Here is a 19,154-nt window from a genome sequence, read left to right as displayed (position 1 = left end):
TTGATTTATAAAATTAAAATATTCTAATAAAGAAAAAACTAAAAAAAAAATTTTGTTTTAAAATGAGTATGCAATAAAAGAAAGACATCCGGAAATTGATGTATTGTTCTTTCATTCAGCTGATCAAAGTTGTTTCTGGATTCAGTTTAAACACGAATTCTTTTTCGGCCAGAGTTTGTGGATATTTTATATTTTTTATACTATACTATATTTTTGTGTGTGGTTTCTAAGGTGCTCTATGATAATACTGTAAGCCTTTACACTACTATCACAGAGAGCGTTTAGCAAGGAAGTTCACTCTCTTTTATTCTCAGCGGCACAAAGTTGTGCAGAATTTGATAGAAATGGATAAAACATTTAGAGATTAATTATTGATCAAAAACAGACGGTTGATTTGGATTTGGATTGCAAGCCTTTTAATGCATACGTTTGAATGTTACGTTAAAAGGACTTATGCATTAAGATCAAACTTAAAATTAAGACATAAAATTATTTAATATATAATTTTATATGAAGTTTGGCGCACGTTTTAATTCTTTACATATTATGCAAAGTTTGAAACTCCAATATTTTTCACTCGCTTACTCTTGGTCCGCCAAGCTTACTCTTGGTCCGCCAAAGCATGTTATGATCCTTTTTTAATGAACTAAATCTCATTTGTGAACCTTGGTATGAGGTCTCTATATGGCAAATAGACGGAGGAGGATAAGCCACAATACCGAAGATTCTTGTATTTCTTATAACTTCCTCTTACTTCCATATTAAATGCTCATCCACGGTGCTCTGTGATAAGACCATGTAGACTTCTAGGAGCACCTTAATAATCACAAAAACAAAACAAAAAAGAAATAATAATAATTAACGTCAAAAATACGTTTAAATATCGACTCTGAAAGAGGTTTTTTCTAAGCGTTATTCTGGATTTCAATCCAAAAAGATAGCCGACCAAAACTGAACGTTTTGTATAAACTTTTTATTACGTTCAATAGACGTTTATGTGTTTATTTCATTGGGTTACCAATGTTGCAAATGCGTCCAGAGCTGGTATCGAACTTCAGACCTCATGGTTCTGATACAAGCGCTCTAACCACAATGCCACAGCTGCTCATTTATATTTCATTACACGCTAGGTCCCAATTTACTTTTCGTTAAACGCTAGATCCCAAATATCAGTGAAACTCTTTTCCTTCTAAGGCGTATTACCTTGGGTCTTAAAAAACCCAGAATTTAATTGAAATTTCAAAATTAATATATAAAATTTATAAAAATAAAAATTAATATTTATTAAAATTTATTAAAAATAAAAATTAATATTTTTACTAAAAACATAAAAAAAAGCCGTACCAGTTTTTGTTTTTTTGTAAATAAACAAGTTTATAGTTTTTATTTAAAACAATAATTATTTGTTAATTATTGAAAAATTTAGTTTAAAATAGAGTTTAAAAAGCTATTTTTTCTTAAACAAATATCAGTTGCTCTTGACAACATATCTGTTTAATTAAACGGAAATTGAAACGCATAACTTTATCGTTTCGGTTCCGTTGTAGTTATCACTTTTGAATTCAGAGATATCGCATGTAGACCAATCCCCTAAACAAGGACTGATTAATTGAATTTCTTTTCAAAATAAAAAATGAGTCAGCCTTTGGTAACATTTGTTAAAGGGCTTTTTTTAGTCTTCAATTTTGTATTTTGGGTAAGATTTATTCTCGTTTTATTTAAATAATTTTTATATCATTTTGTCTTATATGTTAAATATGATAAGTAATATATATATAGCCATTCTCAGGATTTTTTTTATAGATATGTTTATATATGAATAGCATAGTTGTATAGACTTTAAAAAGGCTTAAAAAATGACGGGTCTTTTAACTATAGAAGTTAAGTGGATCCAAAGTAATTGCATTTTTTGTGCTGGAAAAACTGATTTTAAATTAGTCTTATTATTTACATTATCTAAATAAACATATTTTTATTTTTTACTTATTAGTTTACTTGACGTATATAAAAATATAAAAACAAACTGCTATTATATAATACTACATTATTATAAAGTATGTAGTATATTAATATATTATTATTAGGCATATTAAAAAAAAAACTTTTTGAATTCTTCACCTAATCAATGTTTTCAGTGGTGTACAGTAAAAGATGCTGAAAAGCGATTAAAAGCAGTTTTTTTCACTTATTAGTCTTACTTGACATATATAAAAGTATAAAAACAAATTATTGTTATATAATACTACACTATTATAAAGTAACTAGTATATTAATATATTATTATAAAGCATATTAAAAAAAATTTTTTGAATTCTTCACCTAATCAATGTTTTCAGTAAAAAATTTATAATTTTAAATTAAAATTATAATGTACAGTAAAAGGTGCTGAAAAGCGATTAAAATCGGGTACTTGTGAAAAATGCAATTACTTGTGGTGCAATAACTTTTTACTAATGTGGTTTTTGTAATTAAACAATGTGGTTTTTGTAATGCGATAATGGTGTAGTGGTGGAATGGTCACTTCATAAGCGAGAAGTTCTGAGTTCATCTTCACCATGTCCCTGTTAGTACTGCACTCAACTTATTTTTTCACGCAGCGGCCATAATGTTTAAGGTTCATGATATGAAGTTAAAGAGTTGAGAGACTACAATAAAGTAGCTTCCTTGTCTGTAGTGGTCTTCTTGGTCTGGGGGAGTGAATAACAATTACAGCTACTGTTTTTTTATTGATGTGCATTCCAAAACTATTTTCCTTGGGATAAAACACAGTGAGCAAAACAAAGCAAAAATTTAAATGCTCAAGGAAAGATTGAGATAAGTGACAAATATCAAAATCTTTTTCAATAAAAGGTTAATCCCTCTCAATGAAAAGCTAATCTTAGTGAAAGGCTGCTTGACACTGATGAAACATCGGTGTTTAGTAGTACCGGTAATAGAGGTGATTTATCTCAGGTTCGTAAGAAAGAGAAATGTAATTGAAACAATAAATCTCTACAGGAAATGCGCACACGTGAAGATTCGGAAAAGAAAAGTCCATTTGCAAATGATATTGGCTTTTAAATGTTCTTTTTTAATTTTTTAAGGGATTGCTGCCCAATTTCTTAAATTGGGCAGCAATCCCTTATAAATGGTGATCAGCAAACGCAAAACATAACTTGGTAAAGTTTTCTTATTAAAAAAAGTAGCTGAATAGGCAGAATACCAAATAGTCACCGAGTATTTGTAGCATCTCTATTCATAGGTCATTTTACTTTTTAAAATAAACCCACCCTAGTTGCACATTCTGCTTTAATACGTTCAGAGATATCAGGAAGAGTTGCATAACCACTTTTAAGCCAAGAAGATCCAGCATTAATAATCCTAGGTAGGAAACAATGTAACATAAGTTTACATCTATGCCAGCCTAACAGATGAAAAAGGGATTTGCGGATGGTCAACAGAATTATTCTTCTTACTCCTAAAGAATTACTCCTTTATTTAACTTCAAAGCATATATAAATAAACAAACAAGCATTTCTTGGTGATACGTGTAATCTAAAAAGTATGCATGTTGGTTTTAAAATTTGCTTCACCCAACCTGTTGGACAATTAACCAAAACTAATATTCTTCTGGCCAGGTTATTGTGTGTATCACTCAATTCTTATGTTGATGTATTCAAGTTGCAAAATGAAAAACATAATACAAGCAATTGCAAAGTAGGTTCAGTTTAGTAGGCAGCAATTAATTACAATTAAAATGTGTTTAATGGCATTAATTTTTTTAAATCACCAAAAATGTTTTCACTCTGGTAATGTTTGTATCATCCCAATAAAATTTTTTTTATATCTACTGGTAAATTGGTAGAAAGTAATAAATTTACGGGTAAACGGTAACAATAAAGATGAATTAATATTATTTTTTAATGAAATTATTATTTGATTCCCCTGCATTAAGAATAATAAATAAAAGACATGAACTATGTCAGTTAAAACTCTTTTTCAGTGTAAATAAAGCTTGGATAAATCTTAATTAGAATAATTCCAATTTGTTCTTTGATTTTGAGAAACAGTTATATAATTGCCAATAAACTATTATAAAAACAAAGAAGATGGAACAATAAACTGTTCCATCTTCTTTGACAGTCTCAAGTAAGAGCAATCTTTTTTAACTTTGAGCACATCAGTTTTGACTGAAGGTTTCTGGAACAACTTGTCATTTTTATAAATTTTGTTGGTAACAGACTGGATATAAATTTTGACCTTTAGGAATGAAATGTTTTTATTGCTTTCATCATCAATGAGCCTGGGATTTTCTTCATTGACAAATTAGTCGTTGCTTTTTTCAGTCATAGTCATTTGTCACTTCAGATACATTTTCTTCATCAGAATTGTAACTTTAGTTATCAGATTTTGTGACATTTTTCTATACAAAACCTCAGGAGCAGCTATATTAACTATATGGGAGTAGCTTAATGTTTAATAAGAACAAATTTTCTAAACTTAATCATCCTTAAAGTTATACAATTATAAAATATACAATTCCCAAATTTAATCCAATTTCTGACACTCTTTTTAAAACCATTTTGCTTTCCAAGATTCCAGTTTTTTTTCTGGTGAGTGTTGTTTAGGAATCTTTTGTTTTTTAAGAAAATGTGTCTATCTGATATAATATAAAGTGTTTTCTATTCAACAGCAATGAACTTAGTTGATCTTTGAGTTTTTAACACTTCCAAATTAGTTTTTTACTAACTTTTTTGTTTTTTTTGGAAAATCATAACCTTTTTCTGTTATTGCTGACCGAATAAATTTGGCTTTTGTTAATGCATTTAAGGTAATACAATATTCCTGTTAGATCCTGTAAATTGAGATTTGAGTCTGCATATCTTGGACACACACTTTCAGATTGATCTTTTTCATATTGTTTCCAGACATCTGATATTTTTTCAATATAACCAGAGAAACTTTTAATGAACACTTTTAACATCGCGACAGCAAAAATAATACTTAAGAAAAAAATAGCACAAACAGTTTTTTAGTTATTCCCTAATGTCAATTTAGGTTTGTATATTTATTTAAAATTGCATAACAGTTTTTAAAATATGAATCTTGTTTTCTTAATTATGTTGGTTCTGGGCCTTAAAATATTAAAACATCAAGAGATTTAAAGCAGTTGAAATTATGTAAAAACAAGCAGTGACCCTAGGTCTTTAGGAATTGTATAGAATTTTAAAAAGCAACAAAAGCTACACTCTTAAAAAATATTATCTAGTCTCCCTTGCTATATATAACAGGGAGATTATGTTGTTATATATGTGTTATATATAACAAAACAACAAGAATGTTTAAGAATTTTTTTTTAAATATATATTTTTAGTGCCACTTAACTCCAGAACTTTCGACAGATTCCTAAATATTATAAATAGTCACGTAAAAAAAAAATTATGAACATTGTTTGGAAATGAGCTAAAATTGATAAATCACTATCAAACTGAGCAACACTAAGAAATAGTGGTTTGTAGAAATAGTGTAGATCCTATATTGTTGTAAAGTAATGCAAATTATACATAAATAATTGTTATTTTAAATCATTCTGTTTTTTGTTTTTATTGTTGTTATTACTTTGTAAATATGGCTTAAAACAATGTTTACAAAATGCTCGTTGACAAGTTTGCAAATGAGTTAAGAAATTAATATTCTTGTTAAAATTTTTAATAACAATCTTATTTGTCTGCTGTATAATTTTGATGATGAATATGAGTAAGACCCAACAATCTTCGTTCTATCATTAATATATCTAGGTAACTTAAGTTTTCCAATTCAAAAATCTTTTTTACACAAATGAAAGGTACAGTTTTGTTGATCTTTTCTTTGGCTTATTTTCTTTAACTTTGTCTTTTTTTTTTTCTTTTTTTTTATTTGTTATCCTATTTGTTTTTAGTGTTTTTTTTTTCATGTTCTATTAAAAATTTATGAGAAACAATAATAAAACAATAAAAAACAATAATAACAAAACATTTTAAATAATATTAATAAAATTTTAAATATTTTAAATATAATAACATTATAAATAATACATAATCAGCAAGTTAATACATAATTAACTACATAATTGTTGCGATGACTGCAATAAGTGCATTGTCACAAAAAGTTAACTTTAGTTTTTTTTGTCTTACCATAACAAAAATACCCTTTACTAAAATTTGCCATTCACCCTATTTCATTTAGCCATTTTTATATTTTGAAATTATAATAAATATTTAGCTAGCATATTAGAAATGCTATTATTATTTCATGAAATAAATAGTTTTTTGTCTATACTATAAAATTCTAAATAAATGATATACAAACTTTTGCAGTCACCACGACGATATTTTGTACTTATTTACCATCACTATATATGTATCAAAAGGTATGCTTGTTAGTTTTTTTTGTATAATTTTTATATGTATAATTTTAAATGTAAGTTATTTATCATATATAAAATGGATCGTTTACAATTGAAACATTTGATAATTTAATGCATAATTAGAATATTTTTTTTTTAAAAAGTTGATATATACCACATGACTGGAACTTAGTTAAAATAAAGTTGCTATATGCCACATGATTAGAATTTTTGTTTAAAATGTGTTGTCGTATACCACATAACTAGAATGTTTGTTAAATTCAAGCTGCCATATACCACATGACTGGAATGTTTGTTGAAAAATAAGTTTTCATAGTTACCACATGATTTATCACTTTTTACTTCTTTTTTTAAGGACAAATGATTTTGTATTGCTTAAATTTATTCAACTTTAACTATTTTCATTATTTATTACTATTTATAAATATTTAACATTAATTAGTTTTATGAATTGATTATTAGTATTAGTACTTGTCAGAGTGTTTAAATCCTAATATTTTATATTTATTTATAAATAATTTTTATAATTTGTTTTTTTAGTGTGTTAAATTTTTTTAGATTTCTGGGTTAGCATTGCTGGTCATTGGAATCATGGCTAAGTTTGCATTCAAATATTTTATGAAGCTTTCATCAGATATTGATTATAATCTTGCACCTTATGTAATGATTGGCTGTGGTATCTTTATTGTGCTTATTGGCTTTTGTGGGTGTTGGGCGGCTATCAAGCAGCACAGTTGGGTTCTTAAACTGGTATACAAAAATATATTTTTGAAAAAAACTGCATAGTATTTAAAAATGTTTATGAGTTTTTTGATCTGAATTGTCAACCAAACTAATTTATAATAATTGACTGATTACTATCTTTCATTTGATTGCAAATTGAATCAGTTGATATGTGGACACTTACGGTGTGTATCTCTTATTAACATTTATGTTATATTAATTTGGTTCAGTCATTAAATCTAGTTTGATTTTTTAATTCTTTCTTAAACAGTAAAATTATTATAATCACATTAATAGCATTTTAATCACTACATTATCATAATAATACTTAGGTCGTTAGGAAAGTTTGTAGAACTTCCCTATAATAAAAAAAAAGAAATTTTTTTTTAATTTTGTTTTATTAAATGTTCAAAATAATGTCCATCATTATTTATACAAAGTTGCATCCTTTCAAATATGTCAAACGTTTTTATACTCTTTTTTGGGTATACTTTGAAGTAGCTTCATTATGCGAGTTTTTTGACTTTTGGCGTCAGTATCGTCATCAAGATTTTTTTATCAAGTCGAATAGCCAATAACACTGGTCAACAATGAATTTGCTGAATTTTGAGATGATGTATGTGTGTTTTTTGCATTAATATATAGTTTCAGTGTGAAGTATACTAATGTTTTTTTATTTTCAGGGTAATTATTTCAATGAAATTAACTTATATAATGCCTAGAAATTGCAAAAATTCACCAGACGTCTTTTGCTACATTTTTGGACAATTTACATTGTCAGGGCAGCGAAAGAAATCACTCCAGAAATCTCAAAAATTTACAAGCTGTATTTTGGTTGTCCTTTGGGAGATCAAGATAAAATTTGGGCACAACATGTGGCTTGTTATAGTTGTTGCAGCTTATTACGAGATTGGATCAACAAATAAAGGTCTTCTCTTGATTTGCTATACCGATGATTTAGAGGGAACCAAAAGATTTTTACAATGACTGCTATTTTAGCGCTGTTAATACTGTTGGATTTTTGTCAAAAAATAAGCACCAAATTGTGTATCCGAATTTTGATTTGGCCATGAGGCCTGATCCTCATAACAGCACCCTGCTCATTCCAGTACCACCAGATGATGGATTAGACTGTTGAAGATGAATGTGTTGCTGATGTTGAATGTCAAGATGCGTCTGATCTTGACTTTGATCCAGATATTGACGGCAAAGAGCCCAAAGTTTTCACACAAGGATAGTGAACTGAATGATTTGGTTAGAGACTTGTCCCTTTCCAAGGAAAAAGCTGAATTTTTAGCGTCTAATTTTAGCGTCTAAATTTTAGCGTCTTTTAGACTGAAAGAAAAGAATTTGTTAGCAGTTGGTGTCAAAGTATCCCACTTTCGAAAGTGCAACAACGATTTATCTAGGTTTTTCACCATTGATGGACCCTTGTACTACTGCAATAATGTCAATGGTCTTTTCGAAAATTTATCCCAAGTGCATTCGCCTCATGATTGGCGTCTCTTCATTGATTCATCCAAGAGGAGTTTGAAGGCCGTGTTGTTGCATATTGGCAATCAGAAGCCATGTATTCCAATCGCTCATTCCGTACTTTTGAATGAAACTCATGAAAATATGAAAATATTACTAGACGCTATTTATTACAAAACTCATCAGTGGAACATTTGTGGTGATTTGAAAGTGATTGGTATGTTATAGGGTATGCAAACAGGGTTTACCAAGTTCTGCTGCTTTCTTTGTTTATGGGATAGTCGTGCTGTGAATGAACATTACGTAAAATGTGATTGGATGTTAAGAACTAAATACGAACCCGGAGTAAGCAGCGTTCACCATATTCCGCTGGTTGATCCAGACAAATTATTTTTGCCACCGCTTCATTTCATGCTTGGTTTGATGAAAAACTTTGTAAAAGCATTAGGTAAAACTGAATCAGCGGGTTTTCAATACTTGGTTGAAAAATATCCCAAAATTAGTGCAGCGAAACTCAAAGAAGGCGCTTTTGTTGGACCCCAAATTCGAGAGGTTTTGAAAGACCATGGATTTAAAGAGTCGCTTACTTCCGATGAATAAGAAGCGTGGAAAGCATTTGTATGGGTTTGTAAGAACTTCTTGGGGAATCACAAATCGTGTGAATATGAAAATTGTATTCAAAACCTACTTGATTCGTTCCAAAAAGTGGGCTGTCGTATGTCATTAAAAATGCATTTTCTGCATTCGCATTTGGCTTTTTTTCCTGAAAATTTGGGCGCTCTGAGATGAACAAGGTGAACGATTCCACCAAGATATTCAAGTGATGGAAAAGCGTTCCCAAGGATTCTGGAATGAAAACATGTTAGCTGACTACTGTTGGATGCTTTATCGTGATGAACCAGAAAAAGTCTACAAAAGGAAGTCATATTCACAGAGATTTTAAGTGATTTATATGCTTTAGTCAACAGTCTTTAAACTATTAAATGTGTATAATTGTTTACGAATAAACCTAGTCACAGAGACTTTGACTTATTTGTATAGAAATATAAGTGGTGCTTGAAATATTGAATGTTTATCAATGTTTATGTATAGGAATAAAGTACAGAATGTCCGAAAATTAAAATTCCGAATATCTCAAGAACTAGACGTGCTGAAAGAAAACTGAAAGCAGATTTGAAATCAGCGCAAAAAACTGGTTTAGTAAAAGCTATTTAGATTCATGGTGCATTCAAAAATTATTTTTTTGTTGACCAGTGTAATCGGATGGAGCTAAGTCTGGTGAGTATGGTGGGTGGCAAATGTTTGTAATTCCTGTTTGGTTTAGACAATGTGACAGTTTGAGCCACATGGGGTCGAGCGTTATCATGGAGAAATTTGAAATTTTGACTGTCTGTGTTTGGTCTTTGCTTATTTATTTTGCAAATAAGAGGTTTCAAACAATTTTTTATATAATATTTGCTAGTAATGGTGTCTCCTTTTTCAACATAACTCGAATGAACAACACCTGTTGTTTTGAAGAAGATGTAAAACGTTTTTTCCAGCTGAAACCTGTCGCATCTTACTATAGTTCTTGGACTTTCACCTTCACCCACCCAACTATCGTTAGCCGACTTGTGTCCAACTTGTCTCAAATAAAATCACGACTCCTGAATAATATCACATAGTCTCCATGGGCTGTGTCTGAAAAGGGCTAAATTTTCTTTACATGCCTCAGCTTGCGATTCTTGTGATTCTGATTGGTTAACTCGTGGGGTATCCACGAGTTAACCGATCAATATGTTAATTTTCTTTTTTTAAGTGCCTTGTGAATGATTTTGTTGATTGTAAAACGATTAATCGATGTCAGGGTCTCAATTATATCATGTGTTGCATGTCGATTTTCTTCAATAATGGCTCGCACACATTCAATGTTCTCAGCTGTATATGTGGTTTTTGGGTGCCCTAAGCAAGGATCATCTTTGAGACTCTCTCTATTATCTTTAAATAAAGTAACCCACTTGGCAACTGTACTATATTTTGGAGCCTGGTCACCATAAACTAAAACCAATTCATCGGTTATGGCTTATGCTGAAAGTTCATATAGAACATAGGTTTTAATATATACCTGATATTCAAATTTTTCCATTTTTAAATTTTTTCTTTTAAACATATATAATAAAATTTAAATAATTTTTTTCATAAACATTCAAAATATTTCAACAAGTACTTAAAATGTTCATAATTAAACACAGTTTAAAATGATGTATAAATATTTAATTATTTCCTGTTTTATTGTATCTTTATAGATGAAGTTCTATGAACTTCTCTAATGACCTAAGTAGCATTTTAATCACAACATTATCACAATAATAGCATTTTAATCACTCATTGAAATGGATTTTATTTTGGATTGTTTTAGCTTGAGAAATTATTTGTATATTTTAAAATAGCAAAAAATAATATTATTTGCAAAAAAAGTTATAAAAATGTTATCATGATTTTATGTAAATAGATGATATATTTTAGGTACTATTTACTGATGTTTTTTCATTTAATTGTTTTTTTCCTATTTTTTATTTAAGTATATGTTTATAATGGTACTATTGGTTTTGTCTGAAGTTGGCGGGGCTATCGCTGGATACATTCTCAAAGGAAAGGTCAATAGATTTCTTTTTAATAGGCTACAATTAAATCAGGGATGTGGAGTCCCAAAAAGGACTCCGTATTTGAAAGTCACAAAAAGATTACTTTATCCTAGTTTTTGGTATCCAGGAGCTCTAAAAATATAAATAAGGTTATGGACTACTTATAGAAAAAAAATTAAGACTTTTAGGTTAGAGGAACAATCATTTTTTGAACCCGGAGTCCTTAAGTGTAATGGCGGCAAGGACTCTGGGCTTAAAAATAATAAGTTTCAATTCATTAAATCTCATGAATTTTTTTCTTATAGCAGATCATAAGTCAACAATCATGTTTAAAGCTTCTGGACACTACAGACTTGTAAAAAATGTAGAGATATAAAGGGATTATGCATCCCTGATTTAAACTATTTTTTAATTTGTTTTTAATAATATTTTAATTTTATTATTATAAATTTAATAATTAATTTAATGTATTTGAAAAATATTTCAGCTTGCTTCAGGTTTAAAAGAAGGAATGATGAAAGCTGTAAAGAATTATTACTCAAATAAAGATTTACATGTATGGATTGTTTTAATGTTGCTCATTTTTTCATATTTTTTATAAAAATTTTTGAAATACTTTTGGCTTTGTTTTAAGGATGCTATGGATGAGATACAAGCAAAGTATGTTAAATGTTGTGGGGTAAATAGTTATCAAGACTACTTCAATGTCTCTTCATCAACTACGGCACCAGCTGTTACCACAACATCTCTTGCAACTAATGCTTCAACAACAACTGAAGCAACTACAACTGTCATCACTACTGGAACACTTTATATCAATACTACTGTTGCTTTACCTAATACAACTACAACAGCTGAAACTAATAGCACGGTGGGTCGAAAGCGTCGTGAAGCTGATACAGTATCAGAAGAGTCAGTCCCTCAGTCATGTTGTAAGAACTCAGATGGATCTGGTTGTCGCTTTAAAGATTTAAAAGGTTTAAAACCTGAAGAAATGGGAATTTATACTCAGGTAAAAAAAATTGACTTAATTTGTATAAGTATCACCATAATTTTTTTCAATTTTGATTATTAAATATTAAGTTGTTTTTTTTTCAGGGTTGCTATGACGGATTGTTTAATATTGCTAAAAAAAATTTTGGCATTGTTGGCGGAGTGGCAATAGGCATAGCCGTTTTTCAGGTAATTTGAGAGTTAAAACAATTAACATTTAAAATGTTTTTGCGATTGCAAGTAATTAATTATCAATTTTGCTTGAAATTTTTTTAATTGACAATAAAATCTTTTTTAAATGTATAGAATATCACCTTTTAGTTGCTAGGCATTGTATGTGCTTACTTTTTGACTCAACTTTTTATGAAAACAAACAAGTATGAACAAATGTGATTCATTTACAACACCACTCGGTTTTCGATGGCTAAATCGCCGTTTGGTTTTGATTGGCCAATATTAGTCTTGTTGATTTTATAATCAGTCTTTATAACATCTGCCGTCCAACAGAAATACCAAGTAAGAGCCAATCAAATGGTTCTTATCGAAATCTATTGAACTCTATATAACTTACAAAAAATCATAAATGTAGAAACAATTATAATAATTAACAGCGAAACCTAATTTTATTTTTAAGTTATAAATTTTGCTTTGATTGGATGATCTTATTTTATGCGACATCAAATCATATCTTTTTGCATATCAAAAATTGGCACTTGTTAGCATTTATGTTGGATAGCAGACATGTTTATCTGTTTTCCTTATATTATGTGGATAGAACTTGTATTTATGAACAATAGTTTTTTCTTATAGTTTTTGTTAATGGTTTTTTTGTTGAAAATATAATATATATGTATAATAATTCGAGATCTTTATGTTATAATGTTTAGCATTTTTTATACATATACACAATACAGGTTTTAGATTCTTGCGTAATATCTTATAGCGCAACTATGATCCAAAATTATTTTTTTTTTTGTTAACATTTTGTTATAGCAAACTAAAAAAACATTTTGAAACATTTGTTCTTTGCAAATCTCAAATGTCTTAGAAAAATAGCACTATATAAATATTTTTTTTATACTAAAAAATTTACATCCAAATAAAAGGAACAAATTTTAAACATTTTTCTTTTAAGTGTGCAACTAAAATGCGGACACGAATAAATTCGAAAGTAGAAAATGTATATAAAAAATACTCGTTAATTTATATATATATATATATATATATATATATATATATATATATATATATATATATATATATATATATATATATATATATATATATATATATATATATATATATATATATATATATATATGCCTACTTTTGGCCGATGCCGCTTGGTACAGGCCGATACTGGCTTTTCGTCAAAACTTTTTCACTATACAAGTAATCAACTTTCTTTTTTATAAATAAATATAGATAAACTAGATAATAAAATAGATAAACTAGAATTTTTTTTTTCAAATATGTAAATGGTCAATTTTAATGCTTGCTTTTTTGCTTTGCTCATTGTTGATTTATTTTTTATTCTATTTTATTTGTAAGTTTAATTCCTAGAAGTTAGGAATTTATATATATATATATATATATATATATATATATATATATATATATATATATATATATATCAATAAGAAACTAGTATTAAAAGCCCAAAAATCTTACGAAACCTACTTTAGTATTATTAAGTTTTTAATAAGAAACTTATTTTAATACGAGTTCGAGATATATTTCGTAATTTTTCACGTACAAATCATATAAACATAAGTTAAAAAGCATTAGAATGGAGAATGAAAGTTTAAACGTATTCACCTTGTCTGGTAATGTTTTCTAATCACTTAAGGTTCTCAAGAAATGTTTTTTTTAGTAAAATAACTTAAATCAATTCTAAAATCAGTTTTACAAATTTAATTTAATGAAAATAATACTAAAATATGAAGGTTTATTGAAGGAAAAAAAAAATTCATCTACTGTAACTAAATGGATGTCTTTGGGAATAAATGCTTAGTACTATATATTCAGAGTTTATTTACTTGAAAAGTTAGCTTAATAAACTCTATATTTCATATAAAGTTTGCTTAACTGGATTAGTTAATAGTTTATATACAATATCGAACAAAACGAGTGCAACCAAATAATGCTAATTTAGTATCTTTCTATAAAAGTGCTGCATTTTTTCAATTTAGAGAAATAGCTATTTAACTGTTTAGAGACAAAGTTCTTTAAGTTTTATTCATCACAAAGTTCATTATTTGTACACGAAAATTAATAAATTAATCAAAAGTATTAAAAAAAGTTGATTTCCTTCTGGACAAAAAAAGTGCAACTCGACAAAATGTTGACCAAGCTGTATTTCGCTATCAATATTTCGTGGCGAATCTTTTGTTGTCGATCACAGCCTTGCATCTTCGAAGCATAGATTCGATCAGGTGATCAATGAAACTTTGTAGAATCGCTGCCCAGGCCTTTTGGATTTGTTCAAACTGTTGATCCTTATTACGAACACCTTCACGATTAATTCTGCGGTTGACGATCTCTCACAGGTTCTCGATAGGGTTGAGTTCCGGAGATTGAGGCGGCTAATCCATCACCGATAGGTGGTTGTCTCGAAACCACTGCATGACTACTTTTGCAGTGTGTTTCGGATCGTTGTCTTGCTGAAAAACCCATTTTATTGGCATATTCCATTCAGCACGAGGTAACATAACATCTTTCAGGATATTTTTATACATGAAACGGTCCATTATTCCATCCTTTCGATGTATTGGACCTAGACCGTTAGCAGAAAAACACCCCCAGACCATTACATTGCCTCCACCATGCTTCACGGTCTTATGGCAGTAACGTAAATTGAGGCGTTTTCCGGCCGGTCGACGTACACGGGAAATGCCATCGCTCCCAATGATGTTGAACTTTGATTCATCACTGAACAGAACAGTTCGCCATTTCTGCACATTCCAGTCAATATGAGATGTAGCAAACAGGAGTCTTTTCTTCTGGTTTTTTAGTGAAATCAGCGGTTTCTTTGCAGGGCGTCGAGAAAACAATCCGGCTTCAACAGCACGTCGTCTGATTGTTCGGTTCGATACAGGCAGCTCTAATTGCTTTTGTATCTCGACTGATGATATCCAGGGATCCTTCTTGACGGATCTGACGATTATAGAATCCTCTCTAGAAGTGGTGGAACGCGGTCTTCCACCTTTGTTATCTGCTACTAACTTCCCCGTAGAACGATATTTGGAACATAGTCTTGATACGGTCCATTTTTTCACGCGATATTTCTCACAAATACTTTTTTGTGACATTCCACCTACGTAATTGCCAATAATTTTCTTTCTTAGTTCAAATCCAAGACTGTCGGGAGCCATTTTTGCACTTGAAGTCATAAAAATAGTAAAAACAAATAATCACGCTTCTCAAGGCTTACTGTGTTACATTTACCTTGTGATGATATAATAATGCTCTGTGGAACACAACGTCTTGGTTGGATGTGAACTGTATTGATGTATTGAAACACTTGTTGTATTTCACTTCTTGTATTGATGTTCTTCGATAAAACACTTTGATAAAACTCACTTCGATAAACTGTCTTGATAATACTGACTGATTGACTTCCATATTGACTTCCATACTGACTGAATTACATGTCGATTTACATGTCTCTTATATAGTAAAATGAACCTGTGTGAACTTGTTCTGAAAGATTCTAGATGCTTCTTTTCGATGCTTCTGGAAGCTTCTGGATGCGTCTGGATGCTTCCGAATATTTCTGGATATTTCTGAATGCTACTGGATGCTTCCAGATGCTTCTTCTGGAAACTTCTGGAAGGTTCTGCATGCTTCTGGAAACTTCTGTAAACTTCTGGATACTTCCTTTAATTATTAAAAAACTTCCGTGACGTTGACACGGACCAGACTTAAGAAAATGAAACAAACCAAAAAAGTTGCACTTGTTTTGTCCGCTGCAAAATGGCACTTTTCAACGAAATTCTGCCTGTGTGCTGTTACCTGTCAGCTGATTGCTCATGTCATGGCATGCTATGACTCCAGACTCCTGAACTGTTTGCTGTGGTAGTATAGTTCGTTTCGTTTTTAAGACATGTAAAATTAGGAACACTTTTTAGCATTGTTCGATGTTGGTTGTATATATATATATATATATATATATATATATATATATTGGTTGGTTATATATATATATATTGTTGGTTATATATATATATATTGGTTGGTTATATATATATATATTGGTTGGTTATATATATATATATATATATATATATATATATATATATATATATATATATATATATATATATATATATATATATATATATATATATATATATATATGGCTAATGATTTGTGGGCTAATAATTTGATCAGTCCCTGATCAAATTATTAGCCCACGTTGTTATTTTTGTAATTTTTCTCATTCTAATAGTAAAATTTGATTTTTCTTCAAAAATACAAAAACAAATTTTTTATTTGTATAAAATATAATTATTTTCTAACACAAAATTTTGATAAGAATATGTTTATTAAGAGAAATTCTCAATATTTTGTAGATCCTCCCATATTTTTAATCACTGCACGAAGGCAATTTGGTATACTATAGAGACAATTTAAAGCCATTTCTTTCAAATGTGCATTATGGTTCCAATGCCAAATAATTTTTTTATCAATTGGATCCTATTTGTGACCTTTTCGGTGGAAATTCCTCTATTTAATAACTCCCATACATTTTCTATAGGGTTTAAATCCGGGGAGTTCCCTGGCCAATCCAATCAAAGTGAAATTTATTGAGAAGCTAATAATTTTTTAATGGATTTTGTTGTGTGGCATGGGGCTCCATCTTGCATAATATATATTTTTTTATATATTTGGAAACCACTGCTTCAATTGAGGTAAAAGACAAGTTTCAATAACTTTTTTGTATTGATCCTGTTTAAATATTCCATCTACAATGAACAGTCAACCAAGGCCTTTCCTGCTAATAACCAACCAAAGCACGATACTAGAAGAATGTTAAATTGGTTGGAATAAACAATCTTCATGGAATTTTTCATCAACAGCCCTTTTGACATATTGAGCCTTTAGAGTTATAATTTCTATGGTAGACTCATCGCTGAAGCATACTTGAAGAAAACAGAATAAAAATTATCACAGAATATTAAGACTTCTAATTATTGAATTATAATGACTTACCAATTTCCAGTCATTAACAGTCAACGGTGAAACTACGATGCTTATTCGCCCAATCACAGGTCCAATCCAGGTGTTTTTTTCTCTGTGCTTTGGTTAATTTTAGCTTTTATGTTGGCCTTCTACTTCTATTGCCCAATCAATGCAAACTTCGTCGAACAGTGATTGTCGCTACATTTATTTCCACCTCATTTAACTTGCTGGTTATAGCAGAACATGTTGCAAATCTATTTTTTTAACTATTTTTACTAGCATTCTCCCATTCCAGGGTGTTTTTTTTTTCCGACCGCATTTGCCTTGTCTCCGAACACATAATGGGAGGCCATTTTTCAATTTGTCTTGGACTCGTTTTACAGTACATCTTGATATATCACATTTTTTCTTGATATTTCACTTATTGGAATGCTTGTTGGTCAAAAGATATTGAATAACTGCTTTTTTTCAGAACTAATTTCTTCTTTTTTTCCCATTTTGTAATTTAGAGCTTTTAAACAATTTATTTTAACTGAAACTATTTTAAGAAATAAAAATAGGTTTTTATAAAAAAATACATAATAAAATATTGAAATAATCAGTATGGATGACAAAAATGAACTTTATGAATGAAACAGATGCCACTTATCCCCCTGAAATTGTTTCCACCCTAAATATAATTTTAGATTTCTAAAAGCTTGAAAGTGTTAAGATATAAACAAAAAAAATATAAATCAACGAGTAACAATATTGCAATCAGATTTAAATGGCACCAAAAACATTAAATCGTCAAAAATTAACGAAATTGATAAGGTGGGCTAATAATTTGATCAGGGACTGTATGTATATATATGTATATATATATATATATATATATATATATATATATATATATATATATATATATATATATATATATATATATATATATCGTACACCCAGATCAAGGGTGTCACTAGTCAAAAAGTGTCAAACTAAGAAAACCAAGGTTGAAGTTTTAAGTTTTTAATATTTTTTTCAACTAAGAGTGCCATTTGTATCTGTCATTTTGTAAACATTCGTTTTAGATTTGTGGTATTTTGTCACCATGTACAACACATAACATGCTATCAAATGACATTCATAACTCAATATCTATAATTTTTGACTTGTGGCACCCTAGATCTGGGTGTACGATATATATATATATATATATATATATATATATATATATATATATATATATATATATATATATATATATATATATATATATATATATATATATATATATATATGGGTAGCACTAATTATAGTAAATTAAAAAAACTTTATAGTAAGCAAAAACACGCATGCAGGATTGTATTTGGTGCACACAGAACTTTTCATTGTAAACCTCTTTTAAGGAAGCTTGGTGCCCTCAGTATCTATAAACTTAATATACACCAGGTTCTACAATTCATGTTTAAAATAAAACGTGGGCTTTCTCCTATTGTGTTTCAGTCTTACTTTAGTGAAATCTCGCACAAGTATCCTACTAAATTTTCAATTAACAACTTCATTGTACCAAAAACTAATTTAAAACTAGGTTCTTACCAAATTCAATATCGTGGACCGTTTCTGTGGAAACATTTTTTAAAATTTATTACAAAAAAAATAATATTCAAAACATCTCTTTGGAACAATTCAGGAAAGAATCTAAGAGTCTCTTATTGCAAAATGACCTTGATTTAAAATATCTCTTTTAAAATAAATAATATAAATTATCTAAAAAATAGTTATTGACACTACTT

The 19,154-nt window shown here is 29.1% G+C and overlaps 1 protein-coding gene across 1 annotated transcript; it reads left to right on the top strand.

The window, feature by feature from the left end:
* Nucleotides 1-1,520: 1,520 nt before the first annotated feature.
* LOC100210160 (tetraspanin-6) lies at nt 1,521-13,078 on the top strand. The gene is made up of 7 exons (XM_065788737.1): nt 1,521-1,696; nt 6,944-7,135; nt 11,143-11,217; nt 11,693-11,761; nt 11,840-12,217; nt 12,304-12,387; nt 12,520-13,078. The coding sequence occupies exons 1-7, from the start codon at nt 1,634-1,636 to the stop codon at nt 12,589-12,591; spliced, it is 933 nt and encodes a 310-aa protein (XP_065644809.1). The 5' UTR covers nt 1,521-1,633; the 3' UTR covers nt 12,592-13,078.
* Nucleotides 13,079-19,154: the final 6,076 nt, after the last annotated feature.

This window comes from Hydra vulgaris, chromosome 01 (genome assembly GCF_038396675.1).
Source record: "Hydra vulgaris chromosome 01, alternate assembly HydraT2T_AEP".
Taxonomy (NCBI): domain Eukaryota; kingdom Metazoa; phylum Cnidaria; class Hydrozoa; order Anthoathecata; family Hydridae; genus Hydra; species Hydra vulgaris.
The sequence above is the reverse complement of the archived record's forward strand: the minus strand, read 5'-3'. Positions and strand labels throughout refer to the sequence as shown.